The sequence below is a fragment of the Diabrotica undecimpunctata genome, chromosome 2 (genome assembly GCF_040954645.1).
Source record: "Diabrotica undecimpunctata isolate CICGRU chromosome 2, icDiaUnde3, whole genome shotgun sequence".
Lineage (NCBI taxonomy): Eukaryota > Metazoa > Arthropoda > Insecta > Coleoptera > Chrysomelidae > Diabrotica > Diabrotica undecimpunctata.
The window spans coordinates 17,468,493-17,496,017 of NC_092804.1; the positions used below are offsets into that span (position 1 = coordinate 17,468,493).

The window sequence follows — 27,525 nt, forward strand, 5'->3', positions numbered from 1 at the left end:
TAGCGATCCAAGATATGTGAATTCTGTGACTTGCTCAAAGGTATAGTTGTTAATTTGAATTCTCTGTTGGATATTTCGGGGGTTTTTAGAAACCAACATATGTTTGGTTTTTTCCTCGTTTACCACAAGTCCTAATTCACTTGCCGCGTCCGCAAGCCTAATAAAACACTGCACCATGTCTCTCATACTTCTGCCCACTATAACTATATCGTCGGCGAATGCGAGAATTTGCGTCGATCTATTAAACTTTTCTCCTTCTAGAGAAACGTAGAGTGACTTTTCTAAAATCTTCCTATGTGCTTGAATTTGATGTGTAGTTGACTTTCCAGCAGTAAATCCGCATTGATATTGACAACAATATCCTTTGCAAAATATTTAAATCTTTCAAACAATAGAGAAACAATCAGATAATAGAGGCATTACACTGCTAACAGAGTAATGCCTCTGTAGTTCTTACACTCCAGTTGATCACCCTTTTTATGCAACGGACATATTATTCCCTTTAGCCACTCTCGTACCAATTCGTTCTGCCATATAAGTACTACTAGTTTATGGATTGCTGCAAAAAGTTGATCACCACCACTGTGTAGTTGACGTTGTAGATTTTGTTGATTGTCTATGTTGTAACCTCCTTCAATATCGTTTATATTTTGATGTTCGCTGAAATGTTATGTCCATCTGTTAAGAACTGAGTTTTTATCATGTAGAATTTCACTGTTAGCGTCTTTACAAATTTTTAATCGTGGTTTAAATTCTCGACGGCTATTATTTTTAAGAATTTGTAGTATTTCCTCGTTTCATTTTTATCGAATAAACTTTGTATCTCATTGAGAGTGTTATGTTCGTATTCCCTCTTCTTGCGTCGCTGGATACGTTTTTCCTCTTTTCTAAGACGTCTATACTCTTCTTTTTTTCTCCTTGTACAGCCTGCGTCGATGGTTTTTTGATATGCAGCGTTCTTTCTATTTGTGGTCATTTCGCACTCATGATCAAACCATTGATTTCTTTTTTCTGACTTGGTTTTGCCCAATATTTCAACCGATTTCTGTAACACAATATCTCGTATATTTGCCCATAGTTGGTTAATGTCTTCTTCTTCTAAGTTTTTTGTCCATATTTGATCTTCTATTTTCTGTCTGTATACATTTGTAATGTAGGGATCTTTTAGTTTATTAATGTCGAGTTTTTCTCTTCTTCTCCCGATCTCCTTTGTTAAATTGGATATTCTCTCTTTAAATCGTGCTAACTACATAGTGATCACTATCTATGTCGTACTCCGTCGTTTTTTCTAATATTTGTCTGATGGGTGATATGTGGGATATGTGATCAATGGTAGATCTGTTTTTCAAACAGCTTCTTTAGTAGGATCCTATTATATTATTAGTATACTGTGCCAATCTTTCATTAAGTATCAGGGAAGTATGCTATCAATGATTATCATATGGAATAGAAATGTAATTATTAAATACCTATCAGTTTCGAGAACTATAAGAAGAATTATTAAGTGGCATATTTAATTCATAAGAAAAACAATATTTACAAGAACCAAAATTACATGGTGGACAAAGACCTTATGGTGGACCGGAAGAAATGGATACAGATAATGCAGCCAGCCAAGACCCACAATGGGTTGAAGAGCTGCATAGTAAATAAATAAAATGCGAATAGCAATGCATATTTTAGAACTAAAAATCTTCGAAAGATAAAAAATAGTAGAGACCAAAATATAAATGATGTAAACAAGGCAAAACCATGAATGACTCAGAAAAACAAGAATGTATGATAAATAAGACCATAGTATATAAGATGATAAAAACAGAAAAATAAGTGACAGATAGGCAGAGGTATTGAGAAGAGAAAAAAGTCAATGAACACAGAGTACAATGGAAAGATGCATCCATTATCATGAAAGAAACACATAAAAAAGTGAAATATCAAAGAAGGAGCTCTTATGCTACTTACTGAATAAACCTTTGTAGCAAATCCATCAGCAGAATGTAGCAGTCAATACTAAAAGAAGAAGTCAGCACCAACGAGAATATACCAACATGAACATAATACACAACATGACATAATACACAAACACATAAAATAATTAAAATTTGTTATCATCCTGAAGCTAAAAACACCACACTAAAAGCAAAAGCATAGCTATTTACCTACAAGGTCGAGTCCAAAGTAAGTCACCCGTCAAGTTTTTTTCAGTTCACACACCTCACTGTTTTTTCAAATAATCTTTTTTGAAAACCAGTTTTTCCGGAGTGGAAGTCGAAACGTAAGTTGAAAGTATAATTTTCATTACAATCAATTGTGGCTTAATCTCATATAAACATAAATTTTAACTTAGACCTGCTACAAGAACAGTTTGAGAACCTTTTTAAGCCATGTTTTTGATCTTAATTTTAAACGTAAAAATTTATTAGCTTCCCTACCGGAAATAGATGTCGACATTAGGAATAGACGTGGAGAAAAATTATTTTATTGCGGGCATACTTCTTCGGATTTGTAGTTTCTACGTGTACTCTTGAAAAAAGTACCAATACTCAAATTTCAGTACCGAGTTCTCGGTACGATCAACATTTAGTCAAGAACAGATTTACGATCTTCGAAAGATCACGTACAGAGGTTTGAAAAATTCGGCTGGTAATTAACAATACCTGTTTATTTGTGTAAACGGTTCGTAAGGTGGTACCTGATACTCTTCTTAATAAATAGTAGCGAAATGGAGGTGAAAGTCACGTACTGCTTGTTTAAATTGAGTTTTTGCTTTTAGGCTTTTGTGTGCTTTACTGTTCGCGCTTGTTATGGGCGTTACGATTTTTTTTTATTACATCATATCGTCTTCTCTCTATAAAATCACTGCAAAATTAACCCTATAATACTAACGTTCCTTTAACATACGAAAATGTTTACGTACTCACTGATTTAGATCTAGTATTTTCTTTTTATTTTAAATCTAATTAGAACAAAATGTTTTAATTTCAAAAAAAAATAGATACTTTTGGCACATAACAGAATCTTGTAATATGTACACGATAAACCTGTGCATATAATAACCATTACAAATATAGAAACAATAACCTTCTATTGATGTACATATATATTCCTTACAAATTTTTATTTGATTGCAAGGCACTCCCGCACTTGTAACATTTGGTAGTTGTCATTCTTTTCTTTGCTGTAGGGCATAAACTACAGTAAGTCCATTTTTCTTTTCTTTGGAGACCTAGGCGGTCTTCAGCAACTGGCGTTAAATTCAAAAGCATGGAAAGACTCTCTTTGAGACTTCTTGATAAAGTTGGTACTTATTTGTTGCCATGGCTTAGTTAATTGTTCATGAAGTTTCAGCATAAAATTTAATCTGGATAATGGCTCCTGTTTGTTTGTTGCATTGTGATGGTAGATTACAAAAGCGTTTACTCCTGCAATATTCATCATATTGTAAAATATGCATAACGGTCACCTTCTAGTCTTCCTAGTACAGCAAACGTTTGGTCAACGTATCTCCAGCCCCTTCAGTTGAATTATATGTATGGATAATTTCAGGTTGCTTTCTCATGATTAATGTTTCCAGAAAAATACATAGTTGAAAGTAGAACTGTCTTATTTTGCCTATGTTTATAAAGTAATAAAGACATGTTTTCATCGTACACAAAACCTCACTTTTAAGTTTTGTTTTCGAGCAATTCAGGAGGCATTTCTCCTTTATTGTTTCGGAGTGTTCCGACCACTGTCAAATTGTAAGAGGGAGATACTAATTTATTCGCAAGAGGGATGCTGGAAAACCAGTTCCATTCCATTGTCACATTACGTCTACTTCCGTGTAAGGTCTCGACAGGCTTGTGACAAAATGTTCTGCTAAAGGAATGCCGTTGGTTACAGTAGATTTACCCATTTATTACATATTTCGTAGCTACATCACAAACCATAAGTATTTTTATGCTGTATTTAGTAGGTTTGTTTGGCATATACTCGTACATGCGAAATGGATACCTGCCACGAAATCCTACTAAATGTTCTTCGATGCTCACATATGAACTAGCTTTATAATTTTTGACACAGTTTTCAATAAACAAGTTCCAAATTTTAGATATTGGAGCAAAACTACTTTCTTTTTTACATTCTTCTCTTGTCAAGAAGTTATCAAATCGTAAAGAATTGATCAAAAAGTTAAACCTTTCTTTACTCATCGTTGCTATGGCCTCAACCAGCTAATCATTTATGGCCACAATAAGTGCCACCAAACAAAACATCATCTGAGAGGTGATTATTTTTTAAAGCTGCAGATAAAAATAACAAACCTAACAGTGCTTTCAGTTCAGGTAATGTCGTTTCTAAAACGGTAGCGTTTTTTGTCTGGTACTTCTTTCGTAACTCTGCAATTTTTTGGTTTGTACGTAGCAAAACTTCGTCCAGAATCTGACCAGTGAAAAATAAATTAAAAACATCTATAAGTTTTATAGCATCTTTGGCTAATTTGGATGGACCTGGACGGATTTAATCAATATTTCTGGATGCTACTTTAGGACCTACATCATTTATTGGCAAATTACTCCACTTATAACCCGTTTTACCTACTAAAGACTGTTTATCCCATATTATAAGACGATTTTTATGAATGGGGAACAAAGAAATCCAAATATTATCTTATGCAGACGACGCCGCATTAATTTCTGAGACAGAAGACGAGTTCCAAAAATTAAAACACATCTTCAATACAACAGCCAAGAAGTGCAATATAAAAATATCAGCAGAAAAAACCAAACATATGACAACATCTAAATACCCACTACGATGTAAAATCGAAATTGATGGAAAAATAATAAAGCAGGAAGCAAGGTTTAGATATCTGGGAATAGATATAACTAGTTACGGAGATCTTGAAGAAGAAGTAATACAACAAAACATAAAAGAAAGTAAAGCGGCGGGATCTCTTAGTGACATAATCTGGAAGAACAAACACATAAGACAAGACACAAAAACAAGAATCTATAAAGCAGCAATTAGAACTATATTAACATACACGGTGGAGACAAGACCTGACACATCTAAAACAAGACGACTACTAGAAACAACAGAGATGAAAATACTCCTACGAATATCAGGGAACAGTCTGTTAGATAGGGAGAGAAGCGAAAACCTAAGAAGAGCATGCAATAAAGAAGACATAAATGGATGGGTGGCAAAACGGAAACAGGAGTGGAACGAACACATTAGTAGAAAGGCAGAGGATAGGATAGTACGAATAGCACGAGATAAGTCACCAAATAGACGAAGAAGTATTGGCACACCAAGAAAAAGATGGTGCGATAATTTAAACAATTTAGGAGATTAATATTTAAGAAGAAAAATACTTTAAAGCCTACATACAAGAAGGATGAAGAAGAAGATTTTTGTTCAAAACAGTTATCAGTATATGTTGATTCTGATGACGGCGGCTGCGTAATTTTAATTCTTTTACGAGGGCACGTATTTCTTATTCTTTTATGAGTTTCTGCTGGTGTATCTGCCCAGGTGTTAGACAGTTTTGTGAGGACATTTTCTTCGTCCTGCGCAGGATCATAGTCTCTATCTTCATTGCTATCGTCGCTGTCAAATGTATTTTCTAACTCCTCTAGATCATTATCTGTATCACTGAACTCACATAGTTCTCTAAAATTATCCTGGAATATTTCCTGGAAGAGTTTTCCACAATCTTGGAAAATCCAGAAATCTTTTAAATATGAAAATCGGAAGCCTTTAGTTAATTAGAGGGAGGAATTCCTCATCTCAGCTGCAATGAAAGCAATAGTAAGACGAGAACATTTAGAGAAATGAATAAAATTGTAATCTAATAAAAAGGAAATTGAATGAATTTTCTGTCTTTCAATTTCTTCTTCTGTTTTTAAATACCTTTGTTTTAAAAATTTAACTGTAATAAATACTTTACACTATAATAGATTTTTCAGAGTTTATTAAAAACTCGTTGATTTTTCTAATATTTTCATGGAGGATACAACTACGCCAATGAAGCAAATACACTATTCGGAACTGGTAAATGAGCAGAACAAGAGAAACTGGTCAGTTACTTTCATTATTGATATTATTGTGTGAAAAAGGAAAGGTTGTAATTGTTGAAAAAACGATTGTCTACTGGTGTGCACCATGTTTATTGTTTTAATACAATTAAGAAACCACTTTAATGTTTCTCTAAATGGCTACCTGTTCGAAATGTAAATTCTCAATTATTCTCTTACGATACTTCTAAATTACACTTTTCTTTACATTACGATTATTTCATATAAATAACGATGTCTAGACGTAACATAAAAATGTCAGCAGCGACAAAGTCTTTAACTACTATAATTATTATAGATTATACATTTAAAAAATACAAAAAAGACAACAGAAGCACAGATAATAAGCAATTTTGTAAGTTGTATATTAATTCATGTGATCCATATTTATTCTTAATTTATATACAAGATGTGTAAATTTCTGAAACTATTTTCTTGTATAATTTATATGTTATCTACTAAATATAATGGGAATTGTTCTGCCTTTTTCTTTGTTCTCTTTGCTTTTATTATCCTTTTGGTTAAGTTATTTTGGTTTTTCCTTTTTATATGACCGTTTCAGCTAACTGTTTCCTCCATTTTTTCTAGCAGGGGTTCTTGAATTATCTCTTGTCTAATTTCATTTTTGTATCTATCCATTTTGGTCTTTCCAGCAATCTTTTTCAGATGTTTTATTTCTAGAGCTGTTATTTTTGTTTTACGTTTTTTCTTTCTTCCAGTATCATTGTATAGAATGAATTTTATTGCAGATAAACATACGACTCTATAATTATCACATAGACTTTGGTATCCTTTTTCTTGTATGCAGGTTGTTTCCCCATTCCACTGGAATCTGTCTACTTTGCGATGCCTTGCGGTATAATTCCACCGGCCATTGTTTTTCATCTTCTACTTCTTCCATGTTTATATCTTCTGGTTCTTGTTTTTCTTTGTCCCTTCTTCCTTCAATTATTTTAAAATTTATCTGTGTGTGTGTATGTGTGTGTGTGTAGTAATCTTCCCCATATATTTAGTTATCACTTGTTTTTGTTTTTAATTCATTTTCATTATCCATGATTTCTTTCCTCTTGTCTCCATTTATAGATCTTATATTACACCAGAACTGTCAGCTATTCGTTGTGTATTTTCATTTACATCATTTACGAATTTTTCTCAGCTTTTGTTTTTTGGTGGTTTTATTTTTTTTATGATATTCCAAATTTTTATGTACCGTTCTTTATCGTATTGCCTTTTCGTGTTTTTATGCTTTTTCAAGAAATTTTGTTATTTACACACTTTTTTCTGAATTTCTTTGCTCCGCCTTTTAATTTTTCTGATTTTTATAATGTTATACTTCTAGGCGGGATATCTAAAGTATCATAGTTTTTAGGAAGCACAGAAGCTTTCAGAAGCACTCCGTCTGTGCCAACGTACTGGAAAAATCGCGCGTGTAAAAGACCTCAATATCCACTTATACTTTAATATACTATACTTCTCATTTAATGTTTTTAATTTAAGGCTGCTTAGAATAAATATATGATGACTAGAAACGAATTAATGGAGAGCAGTGAATGGATTTAAAATGTTAAAATCTGAATATTGTTTAGAAAGTTTAGTGTGTTTTTATATGTGAGTTTATAATTTCATCAAAATAAAGTTGTTCAATTTTGATAAAAATGATATCAAAGAAAACGTTGAATAATACACAACATAGTTTTGAAAAGAAAGAATTTTTGCTTTCATCATCGCCATATTTTAATGGAAAGTATTAAGTAAGTAGATTAAATAGAAAGGTTTTGAGATATAACTTGAAACTTATATCTCATATATACAAAAGTATGATTCTAACGTGATTTTGAACATTTTTTACTATTTTGTAATTTTGGTATTTTATAAAATTACATTGTTAATAATAAAAATTGAAAGCCAGTCAAATAGAAAATTAAATATAATTATTTTGTTAATTTATTTATTAATTTAATCAATAAATGATAAAATTTAAATGATTATCACCACTCGAATAAAGGATGGGGGAGTTAAAAATGGTTGTTTGTCACATTTATTAGATTTTAGACTAAAAATATATCAAAAATCGTTATTTATTGACATGCAGTTGAGTTTGTGTGCTAAAAACATGGACACAAATACCAAAAAATGGTTTTTTTTTTTCGAATTGTTAGGATGTTCCGGAGAAAAAATGGCAGATCTAACTGCGGCATTTAAAATTAAAGAAAAAAATACGCCAAAAGTAATTATTTAGAAGTTTTTTAAAATTATCTACATAACCTAAACATTTTTTGAAAAATTTTAATATTTTTCCTGAGCTCAATTTTGATCCAAAAAATCTGAAAAAAGTCTAAAGTGTTTTTAGGCATTAAAATGTATGTTCATGTATTTTTTACATTTTTTAAAGCAAAGGATCACTTAGGAAAAGTTTTTGCAATAGGGAACCCCGTGGTCACCTAAGGAGCTAAAAATTTGGCTAAATGGGTTTCTAAATATGTACAATCCCAAATAAGAATCCAACCGACTCCAGATTTATCATCTTATCCCGCTATAGCCTTTACACAATTACTTCAAGTTACAGTAGTTTTGAGCTGCACTAAGAAGAATAAGAACGGACCTAAACGATTTATTCGGTATCTCGAAAACCGGTCGTTAGCAAAATTGGAGGATACGCCGAAATTGATTCAGGACTTCTTATGACACATCTTAATATTGAGAGACGCCTATGGTTTATGTTCTGATATAGGTAATAAAATAATATAAATCATTTTTGTATAATAATTGAATTATTTAATTAAAAATTTATATAATTTTCTAGATTCCAAATAGATTTTTAAAATCATATCATCATATAGCTTGTCGTCATTTCAAATACTGTTATTAAAGTTTTCTTACACAAGTCTTCAAGATCCTAACTTATATATTTATATTAAGAACCAACCTTCTAATAGGCTTAAGAGATTTTTCAAATGATATTACGGTAAAGATCTAGAAATACGTATTATATACATGTGATGTAACACTTCTTAATCCTATTACAAATTTTAAGACGACTCACCTTATAATATATTTCTCGTTATAATAAATCTTTAATAGAACCGTGATACATTTGCATATCGGAGATATTTTGATGGCAGGTAAACATAAAAAAATCAAATCGTCTAAATGTGGATAAAATCCTAAATGACACTATAAATCTAAGATACGTCATGTATTGCTTTCTTTTTATCTTTATTACCATATTTGGTTAGCTATTTAAATTTTTTTAAACAATTTAGATTAAGAATTTAGTATTTTATGTATTTTTATGTTATTTCGCCTACTAGTATGAAGTAATTCGGTTGAAATCCAAATACGCGGTGATTAAGACTGAAAATATAAATATAGCATTAAGGCCTTTCGTAAATAAAGGTTGTTTTTTTAGAGGTACAGAAATGTAAGTTGGTAACACTTTTTTAACTGTCGTCCATTTTGACAGCTGTCAAGTTATTTATGTTAAGTTCGGTTTGGGATTTCAGCATGAATAGACTTGACGCCCAACAGCACAGCTACTGAAATGGAGTTCATGAGAAGAAGCTGCAGAGTGACAAAAATGGATCGCATCAGAAATGAGGAGATAAAAAGAAGAATGGCAGTAGAACAAGACATACTCAGCAACATCGAAGAAAAACGTTTAATTTTTTATGGACATGTGAGAAGAACAGATCATAAAAGGTGGATACCAAAGATTTCGGATTGGAGCCCAATAGAAAGGAGGAAAAGAGGTAGACCCCGAAGATCATGGAGGGATGAAGTGGACGAGGCCATAGAAAGACGAGACCTTAGAGATGGATAATGGCAGAACAGAAAGGACTGGAGAAGTTGGCTGAAAGAAGGAAGGCGGCGACAGCTGTAAAAATCCTTATATAGATAGATAGACGTTGGGTAACCGCGTAGTGTGTAAGACAAGGTTGTGTTCTGTCACCTCTGGTATTCAGCCTACATATATACAGAAAACATCTTTCGTGATGCCCTACATGAGGGACAGAAGGAGTAAAAATAGGATGTGAGATCATCCTATAAAGAACAGTATAAGATACGCCGATGATATTGCCATCATCGTATAAACCATGGAAGACTTGAAAATACTGGATAGAGTGCACGAGACAGGTTGCTGATGGGGCATTAATATTACCAACCAAAAAAACAAAATGGTTGGCTGTATGTAAATTAAATATACAACCGATTCGGATAAAAATCTACGGTCGCACCATTTTGATGAGCTTTAGGTAGTTGAGTAAAGAAAATACATACGATGAAGAGATAACGGTGAGGATTGAAATTACTCATAGAACCTTTCGCAAATGAATACCTACAATTACAAATAGAAACCTTCTAGGTCAAACGCGATTAAATATAATAGGTCTATATGAAACATTCCGATGTTACATATAGAGCATTCTTTTTTATGGATATGTGACATGGACTTTCTTTTTCTTCTTTCAGTAGCCTGTCCGATTATCGAACATTGGCAATCATATTGGCAATAATAACTTTGTTTACGGCGGCTCTAAATAAATTAGCGGTGGGCTCTTGATACCATTTTCGGAGCCAGGATGTTCTTCTTCGGCCTGGGCCTTTCCTTCCGGCGACTTTCGGCGATTTTACCCTGTATTATGAGGTGTAGAAGATTATACCTCTCTGGATGTCTCATTACATGACTGAAATATTGTAACTTTCGAATTTTTATCGTTTTTGTTATTTCTGTGCTCTTTTTCATTCGATGTAAAACTATTTCATTTCTTATTCGATCAACCTAACTTATCCGCAATACTCGTCTATAAATCCACATCTCAATGGCCTCCAATGTTTTCATTAATGTCTCTGTAAGGGCCCAGCTCTCCATACCATACAGCAATGTGGAGAATATGTAGCAGCGTATTAATCTAATTTTAAGGTTTAACGTAATATCTCTATTAATTAGAATTTTCTTTAATTTATAGAAGGCGACTGGCTTTTTCAATGCCTATTCTTATTTCTTTATTTATATCCCAGTTATCGTTAACGTTTGCGCCCAAATAGGTAATATTGTGGACTCTTTCTAACTCTATTCCATACGCTCTGATGTTCATTGGTTGTAACTCCGTTTTGCTGACAACCATAAGTTTTGTCTTAGCAGTATTAAGTTTTAGCCCATATTCATCACATGCTTCGGTTACCTTGTTCATAAGTCGTTGCTAGTCTTCTTCATTGGAGGCAATAAGTACCGTGTCGTCTGCATATCTGAGATTGTTGACATTATTTCCGTTGATTCTAATGCCTGTATGTTCAACTAAGCCTTCTTTGAAAATAAATTCGGAGTAGGAATTAAAAGTAGAGGCGATAGAATACATATTTGCCTCAATCCACGTCGTATTTCCACTACTTCCGTCGTGTTGTGTCCAATTCGTATGTTTGCACATTGATGCCAATACAAATTTTTGATAATACGGAGGTCTCGGTCATCAATTTTCACCTGTTGCACCTATAAGTTTGTCATGGTTTACTCGGTCAAAGGCCTTTTCGAAGTGACATGGACGCTTAAAACTAATACCATGAATTAAATAGAATTCTTTGAAATGCGGTGTTACCCACGAATTCAAAATTTCCTGAACCAGCCATACGAGTAATGAGGAAGTCATTGAATCGTTATTTATTCTATCTTCGAGCCTAATTAAAAGAAGTACTTTGGGTAAAAACAGAACTTTTGGCAATAAATTGTAATTGAAGAGTAACATTGGTCCTGTTATCTTCTAGTGTATTATAGAGCCGAATAAAAAGAGGACAACCTTACTAAGCCCCTAAGCTTTCTTGCAATATTAAAAGATGAGTATTATGTATTTTTCCTTGATAAAAAAATAGATAAACTAATTAAAAATTTAACACTAAACCCATTTTTTTATAAAACTAAAAAAATTTGTAGATAGATAAATTTTATAAATGTTTTATTAGTAGACTTAACTTAACTTTCTACAAACGTCTCAATCACTCGCTAGATATTTACTAGGTCAATTGTCCAATTAATTTCAAAAACATCCACTAGTGTGACAAATCGACCTAAAGTGAAATTTTAGTATTTCACTACGGGCAATTAATATCGAATTAGCCAGTCTATTTTCGACCTTTTATAGCAAAAAGTTAATTTAATGGCAATCGGTACTACGTTGCGCTAAAAGTGATAATTTTAATTACCGTTTTAATTAGCTGTTAATCACTTGCAAGTAAATTGAACAAAATAAAAAATGAGAATACATTGAGTTATTTATCCTAGAAATATTGTTAGAATTGTTAGATTAGTTAGAATATATATGTAATAAGTGATCAGTGTAGTAGGGTCTGGGGGCTCGTGAGATTGAGACCTCGGAAGCCTTGAAGAACACATTAGAGAGGATGTCGAAAGCCCGACGTAGTAATAATCGACGCAGTTCAACCCGGAAGCCTGTTGAGTTTATGTCAATTTTTGTGTAATGTAACATATAAGTAAAATGTAATGACATACCTCGCAAACAGGAAAGCAAAAAACAAAATAGGTATATCGATGAAAGGCAACCGTAAATATTATACGTATTTCTGACTATTTGTTCGTCATCAGTACTGTGCAGCTAAGTTAGAAAAAGAGCATGTTAACTTGGGAAAGGAAAGGAGATAACAATTTGTGACAATAGAGTTAAAATACCCTGATAGTTTCCAGGGTAACAACTAACAAGAACCACGGAGGAGGCTACAGCTACCTGACGAAAGGAGTGCCAAACGTTAAAACGTTTTAAACGTTTGGCACTCTTTTTTTAACGTGGAAACTTAGTGAAAGAATAAAGTGGGAGTCAAAATCCATGAAAATTCAGTGTAGTCTACTTTTTGCCAATGATAAAAGAATTTGCCTGATTTGCACTTAATAAAAGAATTTGAATGATGGGGTTTACAAATAAACATAATGGGGAAATAGATGAAGATGCATGCAGTAGAGTTAAAGTGGGTTGGATGAAGAGCAAAGAAGACCTGGGGATTCTTAGGCAGGACATGTCGGAGAAGTTTCGAATTTTCTAATAATAATAAATAATAATGAGGCCATAGGTGAAAATGATATGTATAAATACCTCGGAATAAAGCAAACTCGGAAGATTGACCATAAGCAAATGAAATCTGAGATAACTACTGAGTTTATACGAAGAGTAAAACAGCTGTTTTGTTCACACCTTAACAGTAAAAATTTAAAAACACCTACGCATGTTCCGCGCTTAGCTACTCATTTGATATTGTTAAGTGGACAAAAACGGAAAACGGATATAGAAAATCTTTAGCGAAAAGTTCGAACATACCTCACAAAGGCACAAAAACACCATCCTCGAAGTGCAGTAGAAAGAACGACATTACCGCGGTATTTAGGAGGACGAGGACTTATGGATATAAATAAACAAATAGAAAAACAGATTACTAATTTAATAAATTATTTTCAAATGCAGACTGAGACATCTACTCTACATCTTGCGATTTGTGCAGTTCTTACTAAGAACGCAAAAATGCGCATCTGGATGGGTAAACCTCTGCACGGACGACATCCCAATGAAGTCAGTCAAGACTATGTCGACAATATAGCGTCGAACTATTGGCTGGTATTAGGAAAGATGTTCCCTGAAACAGAAAGTTCATTACTTGCCATTCAGGATCAGGTTATACCAACAACAAAATTTCCTCAAATATATTATCAAAGACCCCCAACTCCAAAACGACAAATGCCGATATGGATGTCAAGCCCAAGAAACCATCCAACGTCTTACTGGGGACTGAAACTTATTACAAGTAACGGCATGATTCAGTAGGGAAAATCCTTCATCAAGAAGTAGCTATCAAACTGGGACTTCTCCAAGCAAACCATCTTCCAGATTATCAATACGTCCCAGAGAGTATGCTTGAAAATGACAACTTTAAGCTATATTGGGACCGCACTGTGCTCACAGACCAAAGAGTAGCACATAATAGACCAGATCTCGTACTAGTTAATAAACTAACGAGACAAACAGCACTAATCGATGTGGCGATACCTAACAACAATAATCTGTGTGTTAAACAAAATGAAAAGTACATCTATTATCCTTTCTACTGCTGGAGTCATTCCGAAGAACCTCCTAGAAAACATAAAAAAGCTGGGTCTGAATGAACATCTCTACAAGACCATGCAGAAAGATGTACTATTCTCGACGTCCAGATGTGTACGAAAATTTTTGGGAGATACTCCAGCATACCAAGTCACCTAGGGCTCGATAACACGGAAAGGGTCCAACCAGAGCTCCATCCTTTCTGGGATGAGTGAATTTTCCCCTTAGAAGGAGTGAGAGCCGTATGGTCAAATCTGGATAATAATGAAAAAGTCCAGGGAGTTATGGGAGTACCAAAAAGAAGGATCCCACTACTTTGATGAAATATGGCTAATTGATTAATACGGTTGAATGGTGTAAAATTTGAATGCAACTTATTGTTATACTAGGTTAAAAATCTCATAAAGAAGTTTAAAGAAAGTTAGAAAAAGGGATTCAGGGATAAATAACTTGTTCACTGACCGTTGGATTTATGCAGTTGCATGCATAGATCTACATTCCTGTGTGAAATGGTGTAATGCGGGCTTAACACGCATAATTGTGGAAATTCTTCCTTTTACATATTAAAGTACATATTAGCGATTACGACCACAACTATTACAATGTAGATGTAAATCTCGCTAATACTTAATAAATTTCGTATATATATCATATATATTTTCAAGAATGTGTACGTATTTCTTACAAAATACTCATCTTAAGCACCCATCTGAGATGGTACAAAAGACATAATTAAAACAGGTTTAATTGCTGTATATGTCCATAGTTTTTATAGGTATTCAACTTTTATTGTAGAAAATAGTAAAAATATCTACTTAATACGCCATGAAATCTTTTCTGGTCTGCTAAGTATGTCCTTGACTTGAAATCCTTTTAGATTTTTTCAGGGACGGGCCTAATGTAGATAACTAAATACTTTTAGTTATTTATTTTGTACTCTTTAGTTTGGTCAGTTATTTAAGATCCTAAAGTTTTTGTAATTTGCTAAGAGAGATGCAACGTATTCATCACTACCAGTGATTGTAGTGATGCAACTTTTTTTAACCAAGTTTCAAACTAGACGTGTAGTATTTAATATTTATTTATAAAGGACTTTTTACCCTACTTTAAGAGTGTCGTCTATCCAAGAGATAGATCACAACTGAGCCAGAGGGTTATGTATGCGTCTTAGATCTTTGCAATCAGTGGATCCATGCTTTACATACTTCCTTCTTTGTGTCCAACAAAGATATAAAATGAGAAATACAACAAAGTTACACATTTAAATTTCTCTAATTAAAAGTTCACTTAAATACGGAACCGAGATTTGGCAATTTATCATCTATCTAGTGACTAAGATCAACACGACCGTAATCCTAAATGGTAGACATATAAATCTGGTGAGTGAAGTAAAGTATCTTGAGGTAATATTAGACCCGAGTATTACTTAGAATCAGCAGATAGAACGAATAATCAGGAGAGCGGTAACTACGTTAACGGTAATCAGACGCACTCATGAAAGTGCGTCAGTCTACCATCCCCTCCTTTTGATATTATTATAAGCCGGAAGGCGAGAAAACCTGAGCATTGTACCGGTTAGACCAGGATATAGTAACATAATAAGTACAATTAGGGATACCGAATAAATCATGATTTCTGACCATATGGACATTTCCAAGTGGACATCTGCATACGAGAGGGATGGGGCAAAGAAAACACTCGACCCACACTGCAAGGTTATACCTGGTACACACACTTCTGGAATATTCCGCTGTGGTGTAAATTTAAACATTTCTATTCCACTAAAAGAATATACCTCTTTATTTCAGAAAGAGTGAGTTGTAAGATAAATCAACATGACTGCTTTCGAACTAAAGCAGATCAATATAAGCACCAGCTCTTTTGGCAAGGGAGAGGTATCTAGCAACACCCAAAAAGGAGGCCTAAGGGAGAGGTTATGAGTGAAATATCTGAAAAGAGCGACTGTATAAACAGAAAACTGTGGAAGCGAACCGGAAGATAAGCACATCCGATGTGGATCAGGATTTGCTATAACTGCATTTAAAGTTCATTGGTGAGCATAAAGAGAGACTATTTTTTTTTATTACATGTTCATTATGTTATTTAATATAAACTTTTCTAATGGTACTACCTCAAATCGAGCCTTGACCTCTCCAACCTTGCCGATTCCGCGCCGATCTTCTCGAGGTTCTCACGTCTAGCAAAATTTGCACGTCCGCTAACACTTGATCCTTATATCTTTTCCGTGGCCTCCTTTCTTTTTTGAAATTCTGGCGTTTTCCAACTGATCTTTTACCCTGCACTTTACCTTCCAATATGATTTGGAATAATTCATATCTTTCATCTCTCAACACAGTATTGTTTTTCTCTCTTTGATTATGCTGCGTAATTCTTTTTGTTTACTCATGCGCCAAGGGTACCTCACCATTGGTAACTTTTTGTATCCATGAAATTCTCAGCATCTGTCTGTATATATAGTCATACAGGAAAACAGAGGAAACGTAACATCTGATCATTCGAATTCTGTGCTCTAGACTAAAATCTGATCTCGTAAAAAACATTTTCATGTTCATGAATGTTTTCCTCGCTTGTTTGATGGTATTAGATTTTTGTTTCGATACAGTTTTACTTCTTTACTCCGTTTGGAGTACCAGAAACTGAATTCACTACGAATTTTGACTATGATGAACGGCAGGTGGATGCAATTTTTAGATTCCCTTGCCGAGTAATTTATCAAGCTGTTTGCTTTTCAAGTTTTAGAAGGCACGGTGGTAAAAATTTGAATTCGGTTTCGCCACGTAGAAATCGTTTGATTTCTCTTTTTGTTTTTTTACTAGAATTTTAGTTTTGGAAACATTTAGATGTAAACCGAACATTTTGCTATGACGAACTACCGCATTTATTATATTTTGTAGTTCTTGTGCGTTGCTTGCTATTAGGACGGTATCACCAGCGTACCTGATGTTGTCTATACTGGTTCCGTTAATCTTGATTCCACCTTGAACCTCGTCTAATGCTTTTCTGAATATAGATTCCAAATACAGATTAAATAATAACGGTGATAAGACGCAACCTTGTCGCACTCCTCGTCGGATTCTTATATCTTCGGATGTTGTGTGCTCTATTTCAATTGTTGCCTTTTAAGTTAAGAGCATTAACACAAAAAAACATAAAGTCGTCATGGAACTAACATCGAAAGTAAATATTAACGCAGGAATCCGACGGGGAGAGAGCTTAATCTCATTACTTTTCAATTTAGAACAACCCGTCAACTCTATTCATTCGTTCAATTGGGTAAGAGGTACAATGTTATCTTCAAAGTCGAAAACGTTGTCACAAGAGTCTAAACCAGAAATATTGTAGTCATCTTTCGAATCTTCGTTCGGATCCTTTCATCTGGCAACTACGTTTAATCATCCACCGAGAAACCTGTATGTTTAGCTTCTTGAATTTTCATATCCACAATAAAAAGGTTTTCCAGTTCCTCAACGAGTTCCATTTCAGGTTAAGACTTTCTAGAAATAATGTATATTAATTTCTTGCAAAGATGTGTTTCCACCGGTGGTCAGGCAGTCCAGGAATTTAAAATTTCATTGTGGGACCACGAGACTACCGGTGTGTCACACGCAAAAAAACACAAAACTAAGCAAAAAATAAAACGATATATTTCCTTAAACATATAATTTAATTAAAAACTAAAACATTGACAATGAATATAAAAAAAATGGTACAGCAGGCGGTACTGTAGCGCGGAGCTTCATACTATGTTTTCTGTATTTTTAAATTTTAAATAATATTTTTATTATTGTTAATTACACGTGTAATTTTAATAAATACGTGTTGAAATTACTGAAAATATTCAAAGATACTTACGTACATTTTAGACTTTATTTTACTACTTACTACATTTTGTTTATTTGAATCATCTATAGACTCATCACGTGTTTTTCCAGCACTATCATCATTACTGTATTTATCTTTCACAGGTGATAAATATTGTTCATTCGACATTTTCAAAATCACAAGAAATTCACGTTTACAAAATGAAAAAGTTACATGTTGTATAACGGACTTACCTAGTCGAGTAAATAGACTCTTCCAACTATATCGTGACGCTAATTTCATGACGATCGCCTCAACATTTTATTATAGAGAAAAATTAGTACAACGCCAGTATAGAAGTTCAAAAAATTGGTACCAGGAAGGTAAATAAAAATCACCACCAAGTTGCTATCACTTTTGCAAGTACGGTTGGCATTTGGTCGTCTGGTGTCATGGTGTTATGTACCATCCCTTAGATTACAAGCTACAGATTAATTATTTTTAAAATTTGCTAACAGCTAAAACAGTTTCCTCAATTATTTAATTAGATTTATAGACGGTTTAATGATCGAAGCCAGTTCGATCCTGAGCTCCCTCATATAAGTATACCAGTTTTTCAAGCCGAGAAACCTTCTAATAACACGACAGGTTGGTATTTTTATGCTAGGTGCACAATTTGCACATTTTACCTCTTCTTTGCAACGTCTAATGGCGAATATTTACATAACTTATTATTTTATATGCGAAAGATAATGTACTGGACGGACACCGCTAAATGCTAATGCATACTGTCGGTCGCTTACAATTTATAACTAAGTGTATTTACCCGACGTCGTATTTCTTGATAGGAGTATCCTCTAGATATTGGAAAATTGAAATGTGATAATTTTTGCAATAAATTTGTAGTAAAAATGAGCGGTTGCATAGCCAGGGAGCTTGTTCAAAACATAACATCTTTTGATTTAGAGATCTAGGAGTTTTCGTCTTTTGTATGCAATTCCAGTTTACAATTGGTACGTTTCGTCTATAATGGTTTTGTTTCTAGTAACTTTTGATCCCATGAAGTCTTCAATGGTTCGAAGACGCTAAGGTCTAAGGGTCAGAAGCACGTGACTTGTATGCCGTTGGCAGTTGCAGCATATGTGGTTCCAGAAAAGCCAGTATTCTCTGGGGCACACCATTGATCCCAGACGTTTTTCCTTTAAAAATTATAAGTGGTGTGATTTTGTCACCCGATATAAAAGCTGCTAGCAGCAGTTAAATTCTGTATTCCAGGTGCACTATTGTTCGAGTGCAGAGCATGCTCTTACCACCAACTGCTTTAGTTTTGGAGGGGTCAGTATAAAAACTAGACTCATCCAAGTTGAAGAACTATTTTCTAATCCTAGATCTTTTATGGTAGTTTCCAATAAATTAAAATATTTTTGGGTTGAAAAAGGATTGAAAAATGATACTACTTGCGGTTGTTTAATTATAAATTATTTCTCGTTTTAAAGCCTAAAGACCAATCTTCTCTCGGGTGATCGTCTTTAAAAGGAGTTTTCAATTCATTGGATTTTATAAATTGCCCAACCAGCTCCAACACCTCTTTTATGGACAATCCAAATCCTTTCTTCTTCATTGCCTTGAGTCGATCGGCAAGTCGCCTTTCATGTTCTTTTGAAATGGCTGTTCTTCTTCTTTACGTGCCATCTCCGCGACGAAGGTTGGCAATCATCACTGTTATTCTAACTTTTGACACTACAGCCCGAAAGAGTTCAGTCGAGCTGCATCCAAACCATTATCTTAGGTTTCTTAGCCAAGACATTATTCCTGTCCCTATGCTGCGCTTTCCTTGAATCTTTCCGTGCATGATTAGTTTTATGAATTCATATCTGTCACCACGTGACATCTTTTTCAGCCGTTGGGGCATAGACTTGAATTATGTTTATTTTTCTGTCTTTCGTTTTTAGTTGTAGTAGCATAACTCTTTCGGAAAAAGGTAGAAAATTCTGGACGTGTGGTGAGATTTCAATGTTCAGTATTATTGCCACGCCATGTCGATGTGTGTCATTATTACCCGAATAGTATATCGTATGGTTCTAACTTTACATTTTCCATTTCCTATCCATCGGATTTCACTTATTCCTAAAATATTGATGTTAATTCTTTTCATTTCTTGGATTACATTGTGTGTTTCTCCGGATTCGAATATGCTGGTCACATTCCACGTTCCATTTTAAATTGACGTTCTGCTTTTTTCTTTTTCTGGTAGGGATTTCGCTAGTTGACGACCTGAAAAGCCCAGACTCCTTTCTTGTCGGATCTCGGTCTCCAATACCCATGATCAGTACACGTCTGCTTACTCTGTCTTCTCATTTCATGATGATTCGACTACGGATATCTTACGATCTTTAATACAATGGTTTCCCGTTGCCTTCTGTATTCTTATGCCGTTGGCTATTCTTAGCTCATCCGCTGTTCTTCTGCCAAATGATTTATTAATTGTACCATGTTTACCTTTTAAGCAATCCCTTATTGTGTGGAAAATCACAATTCCGGTCTTACCCCGCCACATGCTCCAAACTTGCCCCGTGCATTAATATTTGCAGGGCAAGATTAAAGTTGTGCTTTTTCCAGTAAATTTCAAATAATCGAAAAGATTTATTTATTTAACGTAAACGTTAAGCAGTTGTCTTAATAATTCCAAAAAATAAGAGTACAAAACACAAAATTTGCTGTAAAGTAACAGCACTTTGTTTCGCAGCTCTTGGTTAGATATGTTCTGCACAAGTACTCACATTTTATAAATGTGAAAACAACAAAGATTACTTGTTAGTGAGAGCTATCAATGTCAATCAGTTGATACTAATCCAGTACAGGTTTCAACTCCTCAGCTTGTACAATTGAATGTATCTTACACATAATAAATTTAGAGCGATTACGATGTTGCCCCGTTTATGATCCACTCTATCTTCCAAAAGAACTGTCAGACCAAAGGCTATTCCCTTTGAGTTCCCATGGGTAGATTGGATTGGCAACGAATCAGTCATGGGTAACATTTACAATGCATTTCATATTGACATATTCAAAAGAATATAATGTTACATATATGCAATACATTATGAACCTGAAATATATAAATGTGAATAATAAATCTTTCAGAAAAGTTTTCTATATATTAGTTTTTTGTTACCATGGTAGTAGCTTAATTATAAAAATCTACTCTGATGAACAATTAATGAAAACAAGTGCAGACTATCACAATTTTTCACCTAAAATGATATTATGGTCCTTATATAAGTGTGTATGTCATTTGTCAACTATTTTTAATAACCTGTTATACCTTTTTGCCACGATTTAAATATTGACTATGCTTTTTATTGCAGGGTTCAGATTCGTGGGTTTCAGTTCACAATTTACAATCTCAAGGAGGTGGTATTTTAGATCCAGACGATAAACTCAATGACGTAGCAGACGATAGAGAACAGATCCTCGCCAGTTTCGAAGATGGGGAAGGTGCCCATATCCATGGAGGCGGTGATGGAGCCAGTGGGAGTTCGGTCGGAACAGGAAGTCCGGATATTTTCCACGTAAGTTTTGCGAACTGATTTTTCAAATACTGTTTATGGATGATGTGAAATAAGATTATTAGTATGTGCGTATCAACCAATTGATGTTAGGAGGAAAGAAAATTTGTCTGAAATTTATTTTTACTGTTAAAAAAAATTATGTGTTTACCTTAGTAACAGAAGAGTTTAATTCAGTTATAATATAATATAATTTATATATAATTCGGGGGAATATAGTGCGAAAATGGAAAAAGTAGCTATGTATAAATCAGTCGAAGGAACAAACAGTCACGAAGAAACTAATGAAAATGGTCAAAGATTATAGTCAATATCCTGATGGTAACCGAACGAACCAGATAGACCATATCTTTATTAAACAAAAATATCATCCGATCATTATAAAAATCAGGAGCTCACTATATGACTCAGGGGGACACTACATGACTCTGTGATCATTTCTTAATAAGAATATACAACCATCTACAAATGGGAGTCGTAAAAAGATCAACTAGAGTTCGGATATGAGAATAAATTTAAAGAAATGAAGCAGTGGTTCATTGAGGAATGTAGAGATCTAACAAAAACAAAATCAAGCAACATTGAAAGTAAGCAACATTGAAAATCTTACATTGATTAAAAAGCATGACGTGGTTTAGCAGGAATAAATTTTCAAAACAATCAATTTCGTGAAAAAATGGAAACCGTCGTGAAAATTTTCGTGCGTTGGTTTTATACTATTTTAAAGTTGGCCTAACTAAATAACAATCGGTCGATCGACTTCGTCTTGGTTTCTGTAAGGATCCAAACCCATTAACTGTTCACATATTGTTTAAAGAATTCTATCGTGGACGTACCAGCCTCAGTGACGAATTCCATGAAGGCCGTCCGGCCACAGCTGTTGTCCCGGAAAATATTGATGCTGTAAGCAGCATGATAGAAGTAGATTGACATGTTACCTATCATTATATCCGTCCATCGTTAGGCGTAAGCATAATGTAAATACGAACAATTTTGCCGTGCACATTTGGCAGCGAGAAAAATGTGCAGTCATTGGATGCCTCATAATTTGACTGCTGTCCATAAGAAGGCACTTCTTAGGCACATAAAAGATTCAACGGAGAAGGAGACAACAAGGTGAGTGGTGATCAAACATGAATATATTGCGATGAGCCCCTAAACGAAAAACCAATCAACGGTATGGGTGTTTCAAGACGAACCAATGCCAACAAACAAATGTTTGGGAGTTTTTTTTGGAAAATGAGAATATGCTGAAATACAACCATTTGTTGACACTGCTTTGACACCACTTATATAACATCTGATATTTGAAGGCGAAAAACATCGATTTGGTGGGTCATCCTCCATACAGTCCTGACTTGGCCCCGTGTGATTTATTTGCGATCCTGAGAATCAAAAACGAGCTACGCTGTAAACGTTTTAAGACACCATATGATACGGTCAAAGCACACAAAAATCTAATTTCTGAGAGACCTATTTCGGACTGCCATAAATACTTGACGATTGGTTTGTTCGAATGGAAAAGAGTAGTGATCTTACAGGCGAATACTTCGTAAAACAATAAAGCCGATTTGTTTAATTCATCCTAATAGAAAGAGAGGAACAACATTATTCAAGAAAAAAAAATAGAATCAAATAAGATCACATATATACGAACCATGAGGAATATACAAAAACGAATGAAAATGGGAATCAAGTAAGAGCAATAAAAACACATGATACAATATACAACCAAATATTGAGAAAAGGAATACCTTGCCATTAAGAGGTTTAACCAACTAAATAACCAAAGGGTAGAAAAAAAAACGAGATAAGAATCAAGGAAGGACAATAAAAAGAATAATGAAACAGTAGAAAAATAGAACAAAACTCAGAATGTTTAAAAGAAAACTCCAAAAAAATAAGAAAGGATTTTCTGGACATCACGGTGATGTTAAGGTTGCATAAATGATTGAATAAAAAGTTGTATCAACAAGAACACTGTCCTTTATTAGAAAAAAGACAACTTTTCATCGTTTATTGGTGGCATTTATCAACTGACATCCGTCCGTCGTCCAATTAAACAGCTATCTAGTTAATTTTAATTACATCGACAATTTTTATAGATTTCCTCAACTAAATACAGTCAATGCCCATTAACTATTCAACAATTAAAGAACTTTCACCATGTTTCTAATTTCAGTAATTCCCTTATCGAAAATTATAGGTTAAAAACGGCATTATCTCAGACAAGCAACTAGGTATCACAATAAATATGATGGTAGCAATTACTGGTGATGTGGGATTTTTCGAAACGAAAACGAGATATGCACCGATGATAAATGTTACGAAACGCACTACGTGTAATCACGCAGGACCGTCTCAAGATAAATTAAACAAGAAACGGTATAGGAAGACATTTAATGTTTTTAATGGTAAAAGTTAACCCCTTACTGCATGATTTTTCTATTTTTTATAAAAAAAATCTATGATTACAAACTTGACTTCAAGATTACGGTAAAGATATAAAAAGGAAATCCTACTTATAAGGTTATATATTTAACAGTCATACACTCAAAACAAAATTCAACAAGTAAAATTAATTAAAAAAATTACGTTTATTACTTTCTAATTATATAGTAAAAACAATTTCTATCTGTGTTTAAGCAAAGAAAAACATTACACATCTCGCATGTTATGAAGCTTTTTGAACCACAGGGATATTTTTATCTTTGCCTTTCACTACACCATAATGGAAGATGACTATATCCATCTGTTCGTACATCTTGCATTGGAATACCGGTTGCTGAATCCCTTCTTTTCTTGCTTTGTAAATTTTCTTCCATAGCTCCACACGGACGACCCCTTTTTGTAGTAAAACCAGCTTTATTAACTTTGCATAAACACTCTGCTACTGCCATTTTGAAATCTATCAGAGCTAAATTATTATGCTCATTGTCACTTCTTCTCCAAAGAATCCACGCATTGACAGTCATCAAATCAATAATATGGAAAAATATACGCATGTACCATTTTTTTGGATCTGAGTTTGATCCTATAATATCCCAACATTTAATCCAGGAATCTACTCCCCCCATATACTTGTTGTAGATCGTTACAGCTTTTGGACATGGAACCATTATATGCGTCTTATTCTTTTTCGAAAACCGGTTAACTTTCTCTGTTGGCATACTCCCAGCATATGTTGATAAAATGTTTTCTAATTTGTTGTCATTCCATGTAACAACAGATATTTTTGTACCATCAATTGTGGCGACTTTCTTTACCATAGCTCCTCGGCCGTTCTTTTTTAATTCAGCATCTTTTGGCATATTACCGTTTGGCTCGCTGTTTATTCTAACTGTTCCTAGTGGTAACATAGCCTGTTTCGTTAGATAAATTTGCAATGTGACGCTGTTGAACCAATTATCAAAGAATATTTTTTAATTTATAAGTCTTTTACTGTTTGTGTTAGTCGAAGAACCACATTTGAACTTATCCCCAAATCAGGAAAACCATCGGGTACAACATTAGTTTGGCTTCCTACAAAAATTTCATAATCGTAGGAAAATCCGCTGACACCACTAAGAACAAACGTCTTATACGTGGGGTTTTTACGGATTATATTGTTTTATAGAATGACGCGCCTTTGTTAGAATTATCTGCTCATCTATAGCTAAAAATTCCTCTTTCGGAACTTGGAGTAACTGCTTCCTTAGTTTATTTAGTAGCGGTTGGATTTTAAAAAGTTTATCATACCAGGATTACCGACAGCAATAGCATCGCTATTGTTCGCAAAATGTAAAAAACGTTTTATTTCTTCCCATCTATTGCATGACATAACATCTGAGATCAATCGATGATTCAGGCTGGATTTCCAATAACTTCTAGCCTTTGGCAATGGCACTATTGACATATAAATACAGATTTCTAAGAACTGCTCTAGCTCATTTTCAGAAAGTTTCAAAGGTTTTTGAGGTCTTTTCCACTGAATATAATATAGTTTGATAAACTATATCTTTGATCATCTCATTTGTTAAAAAAAAATTTAAAAATGCGTAAAGGAAATCCGTTTGTTGCAACTCAGGTGGCAGGTCAGTAGAACCGAGAAATCTGATATCATCATCTGATGTTACCAAATTTCCTTCTTTTCAAGTTGAATGATTTCCAGTCCAAAAAAAAAAGTCCAAAGAAATATCATTTTCGTTATCCGAACTGCTTTCTAAATCCGTTTCTGGGATAATAATATCTGATTCATTATTATCAATTACATCATCCTTATAGTCTGACTCTGTGGCTAACATAATAGGGGAAATATCATCATCTGATAACCCTTCGTCTTCACTACCATCTGGTATGTCCACTACCACAAAATTTTCACCATAAAACTTTTTTGGATCCATTATCTAAAATAAAAAGAAAATATAGTAATACCTAGTTCAGAACGCATATTGTGCCATATATGAAAGAGAGTTTTGCACGGCAGTGCATATTGTGGCACAAGCATATTTTTGATCAAAAAATACCAAAATATAAAGAAATACGTGAAAATACTTACAGAAATTCTTTCTTGAAAATCTATCCTTGATGTCGCTATTTTTTTGTACAAAAATATTCAGTAGAAACTTCGATAATTGAATATCAAATTGCATAACTCTTATGAACAGCTGTCAGATCGCGGCCATTTGCAAATTGACATAAAAGTTCGCTTTGCTATATTGAGATGGCGCTTTATTACCTGTTATACGAAATATGTGCGTTATATGGACATGTCATGCATAAATACTTTGAAATAAGATTCGATCTCTAACGAATAGGTATAAAACTAAGTATTGTGCCATATATGACCCACTATGCGGTAAGGTGTTAAGTTTCCACCTAAAAAACTATAAATATAGCACGATATACTATTGCTTATTTGAATTTCATTTCACATACTTAGAACAATATTATTACTACCTGTAAACTCAAAAATTGTTTAAAAAGCTTCTTTTGAAAATACTGAAACCGATAATAGAAAGAAAAAATCTGATAAATCACCAATTTCGATTTGGGAACCAAGATCAGAATTGCCATGTTAATAGCCAACGTTCGCAACGGACAGGGCACTTGAAGAAGAAGAAGAACCAAGTTCATATTAGAGAAATCAATTTTATCAAGAGAATTAGACAATATGAAAGTCTCTTAGTACTGTCTCTTAGATGTAACCTAAGCTTCTGATTAATTTTGGCATAATGGTTAAAACTAAAAAAAAATTGGTCCAGTCAAAGCTGTTGTCCCAGAAAACTTTGATGGTATGCGCGGCATGATTGAAGCAGATTGAAGCAGTGTTATCAATCAGGAGATCTGTGCTTCTTTGAACGTAGACATGAGTCAAATACAAATAATTTTGAATGATTATTTGGTAGTAAGAAAGATCTACAGTCGTTGGATTTCTCATAATTTGGCTGCTATCCATAAAAAGGTACGTGTTGATTGAATGGGCACTATTTGTTTGCAAACTATTTGTTTGCCAAAAGTTCTGCGTTCCCGAGAATCAAAAGCAAACTACGGAGTACCAGTCAGATGCTTACTTCGGACTGTACTTTGGACTAGGAGATGTATATTATAGCTAACACTAAAGAAGATTTCCAAATATTAGTCGATAAGGTGTATGAACTACGTGAATCTCTTCTCCTTCTGCAACCTGTTTGCATTCGATTCTTGTATAGAAATCCCTGAGAAACTAGTGGAGAAACCATTTGATTGGTGCTAATCTCAAAGAAGAGCTTAGAGAGGTACGGTGTGTGGTTACCAGCGTTTGGCCATTCAGAAGAAGACTGAAGGGAGCCAACCTGATACCAAAAAGAGCAGCTACGGGTCCCAAGCTCAGAGCATCCCAGAAGCAAAGGCGATTAGAATTTGCTAGCGAACATCTGGATATTATACTCCGATGAAAGTAGGGCTCAATGTTGTATACGAGAAATTGTGTCATATGGAAGCGGGTCTTGTATGTTTTGGGCA

The 27,525-nt window shown here is 34.0% G+C and overlaps 1 protein-coding gene across 13 annotated transcripts in view; it reads left to right on the forward strand.

Moving 5' to 3' along the window:
• baz (par-3 family cell polarity regulator) overlaps positions 1–27,525 on the forward strand; it is a 356,412-nt gene that overhangs the window by 284,542 nt on the left and 44,345 nt on the right. For all 13 annotated transcript variants that reach the window (XM_072522400.1, XM_072522395.1, XM_072522393.1 and 10 more), the window contains one exon: positions 21,343–21,546. In XM_072522400.1, coding sequence (XP_072378501.1) covers positions 21,343–21,546 — 204 coding nt within the window. The remainder of the gene's footprint in view (positions 1–21,342; positions 21,547–27,525) is intronic.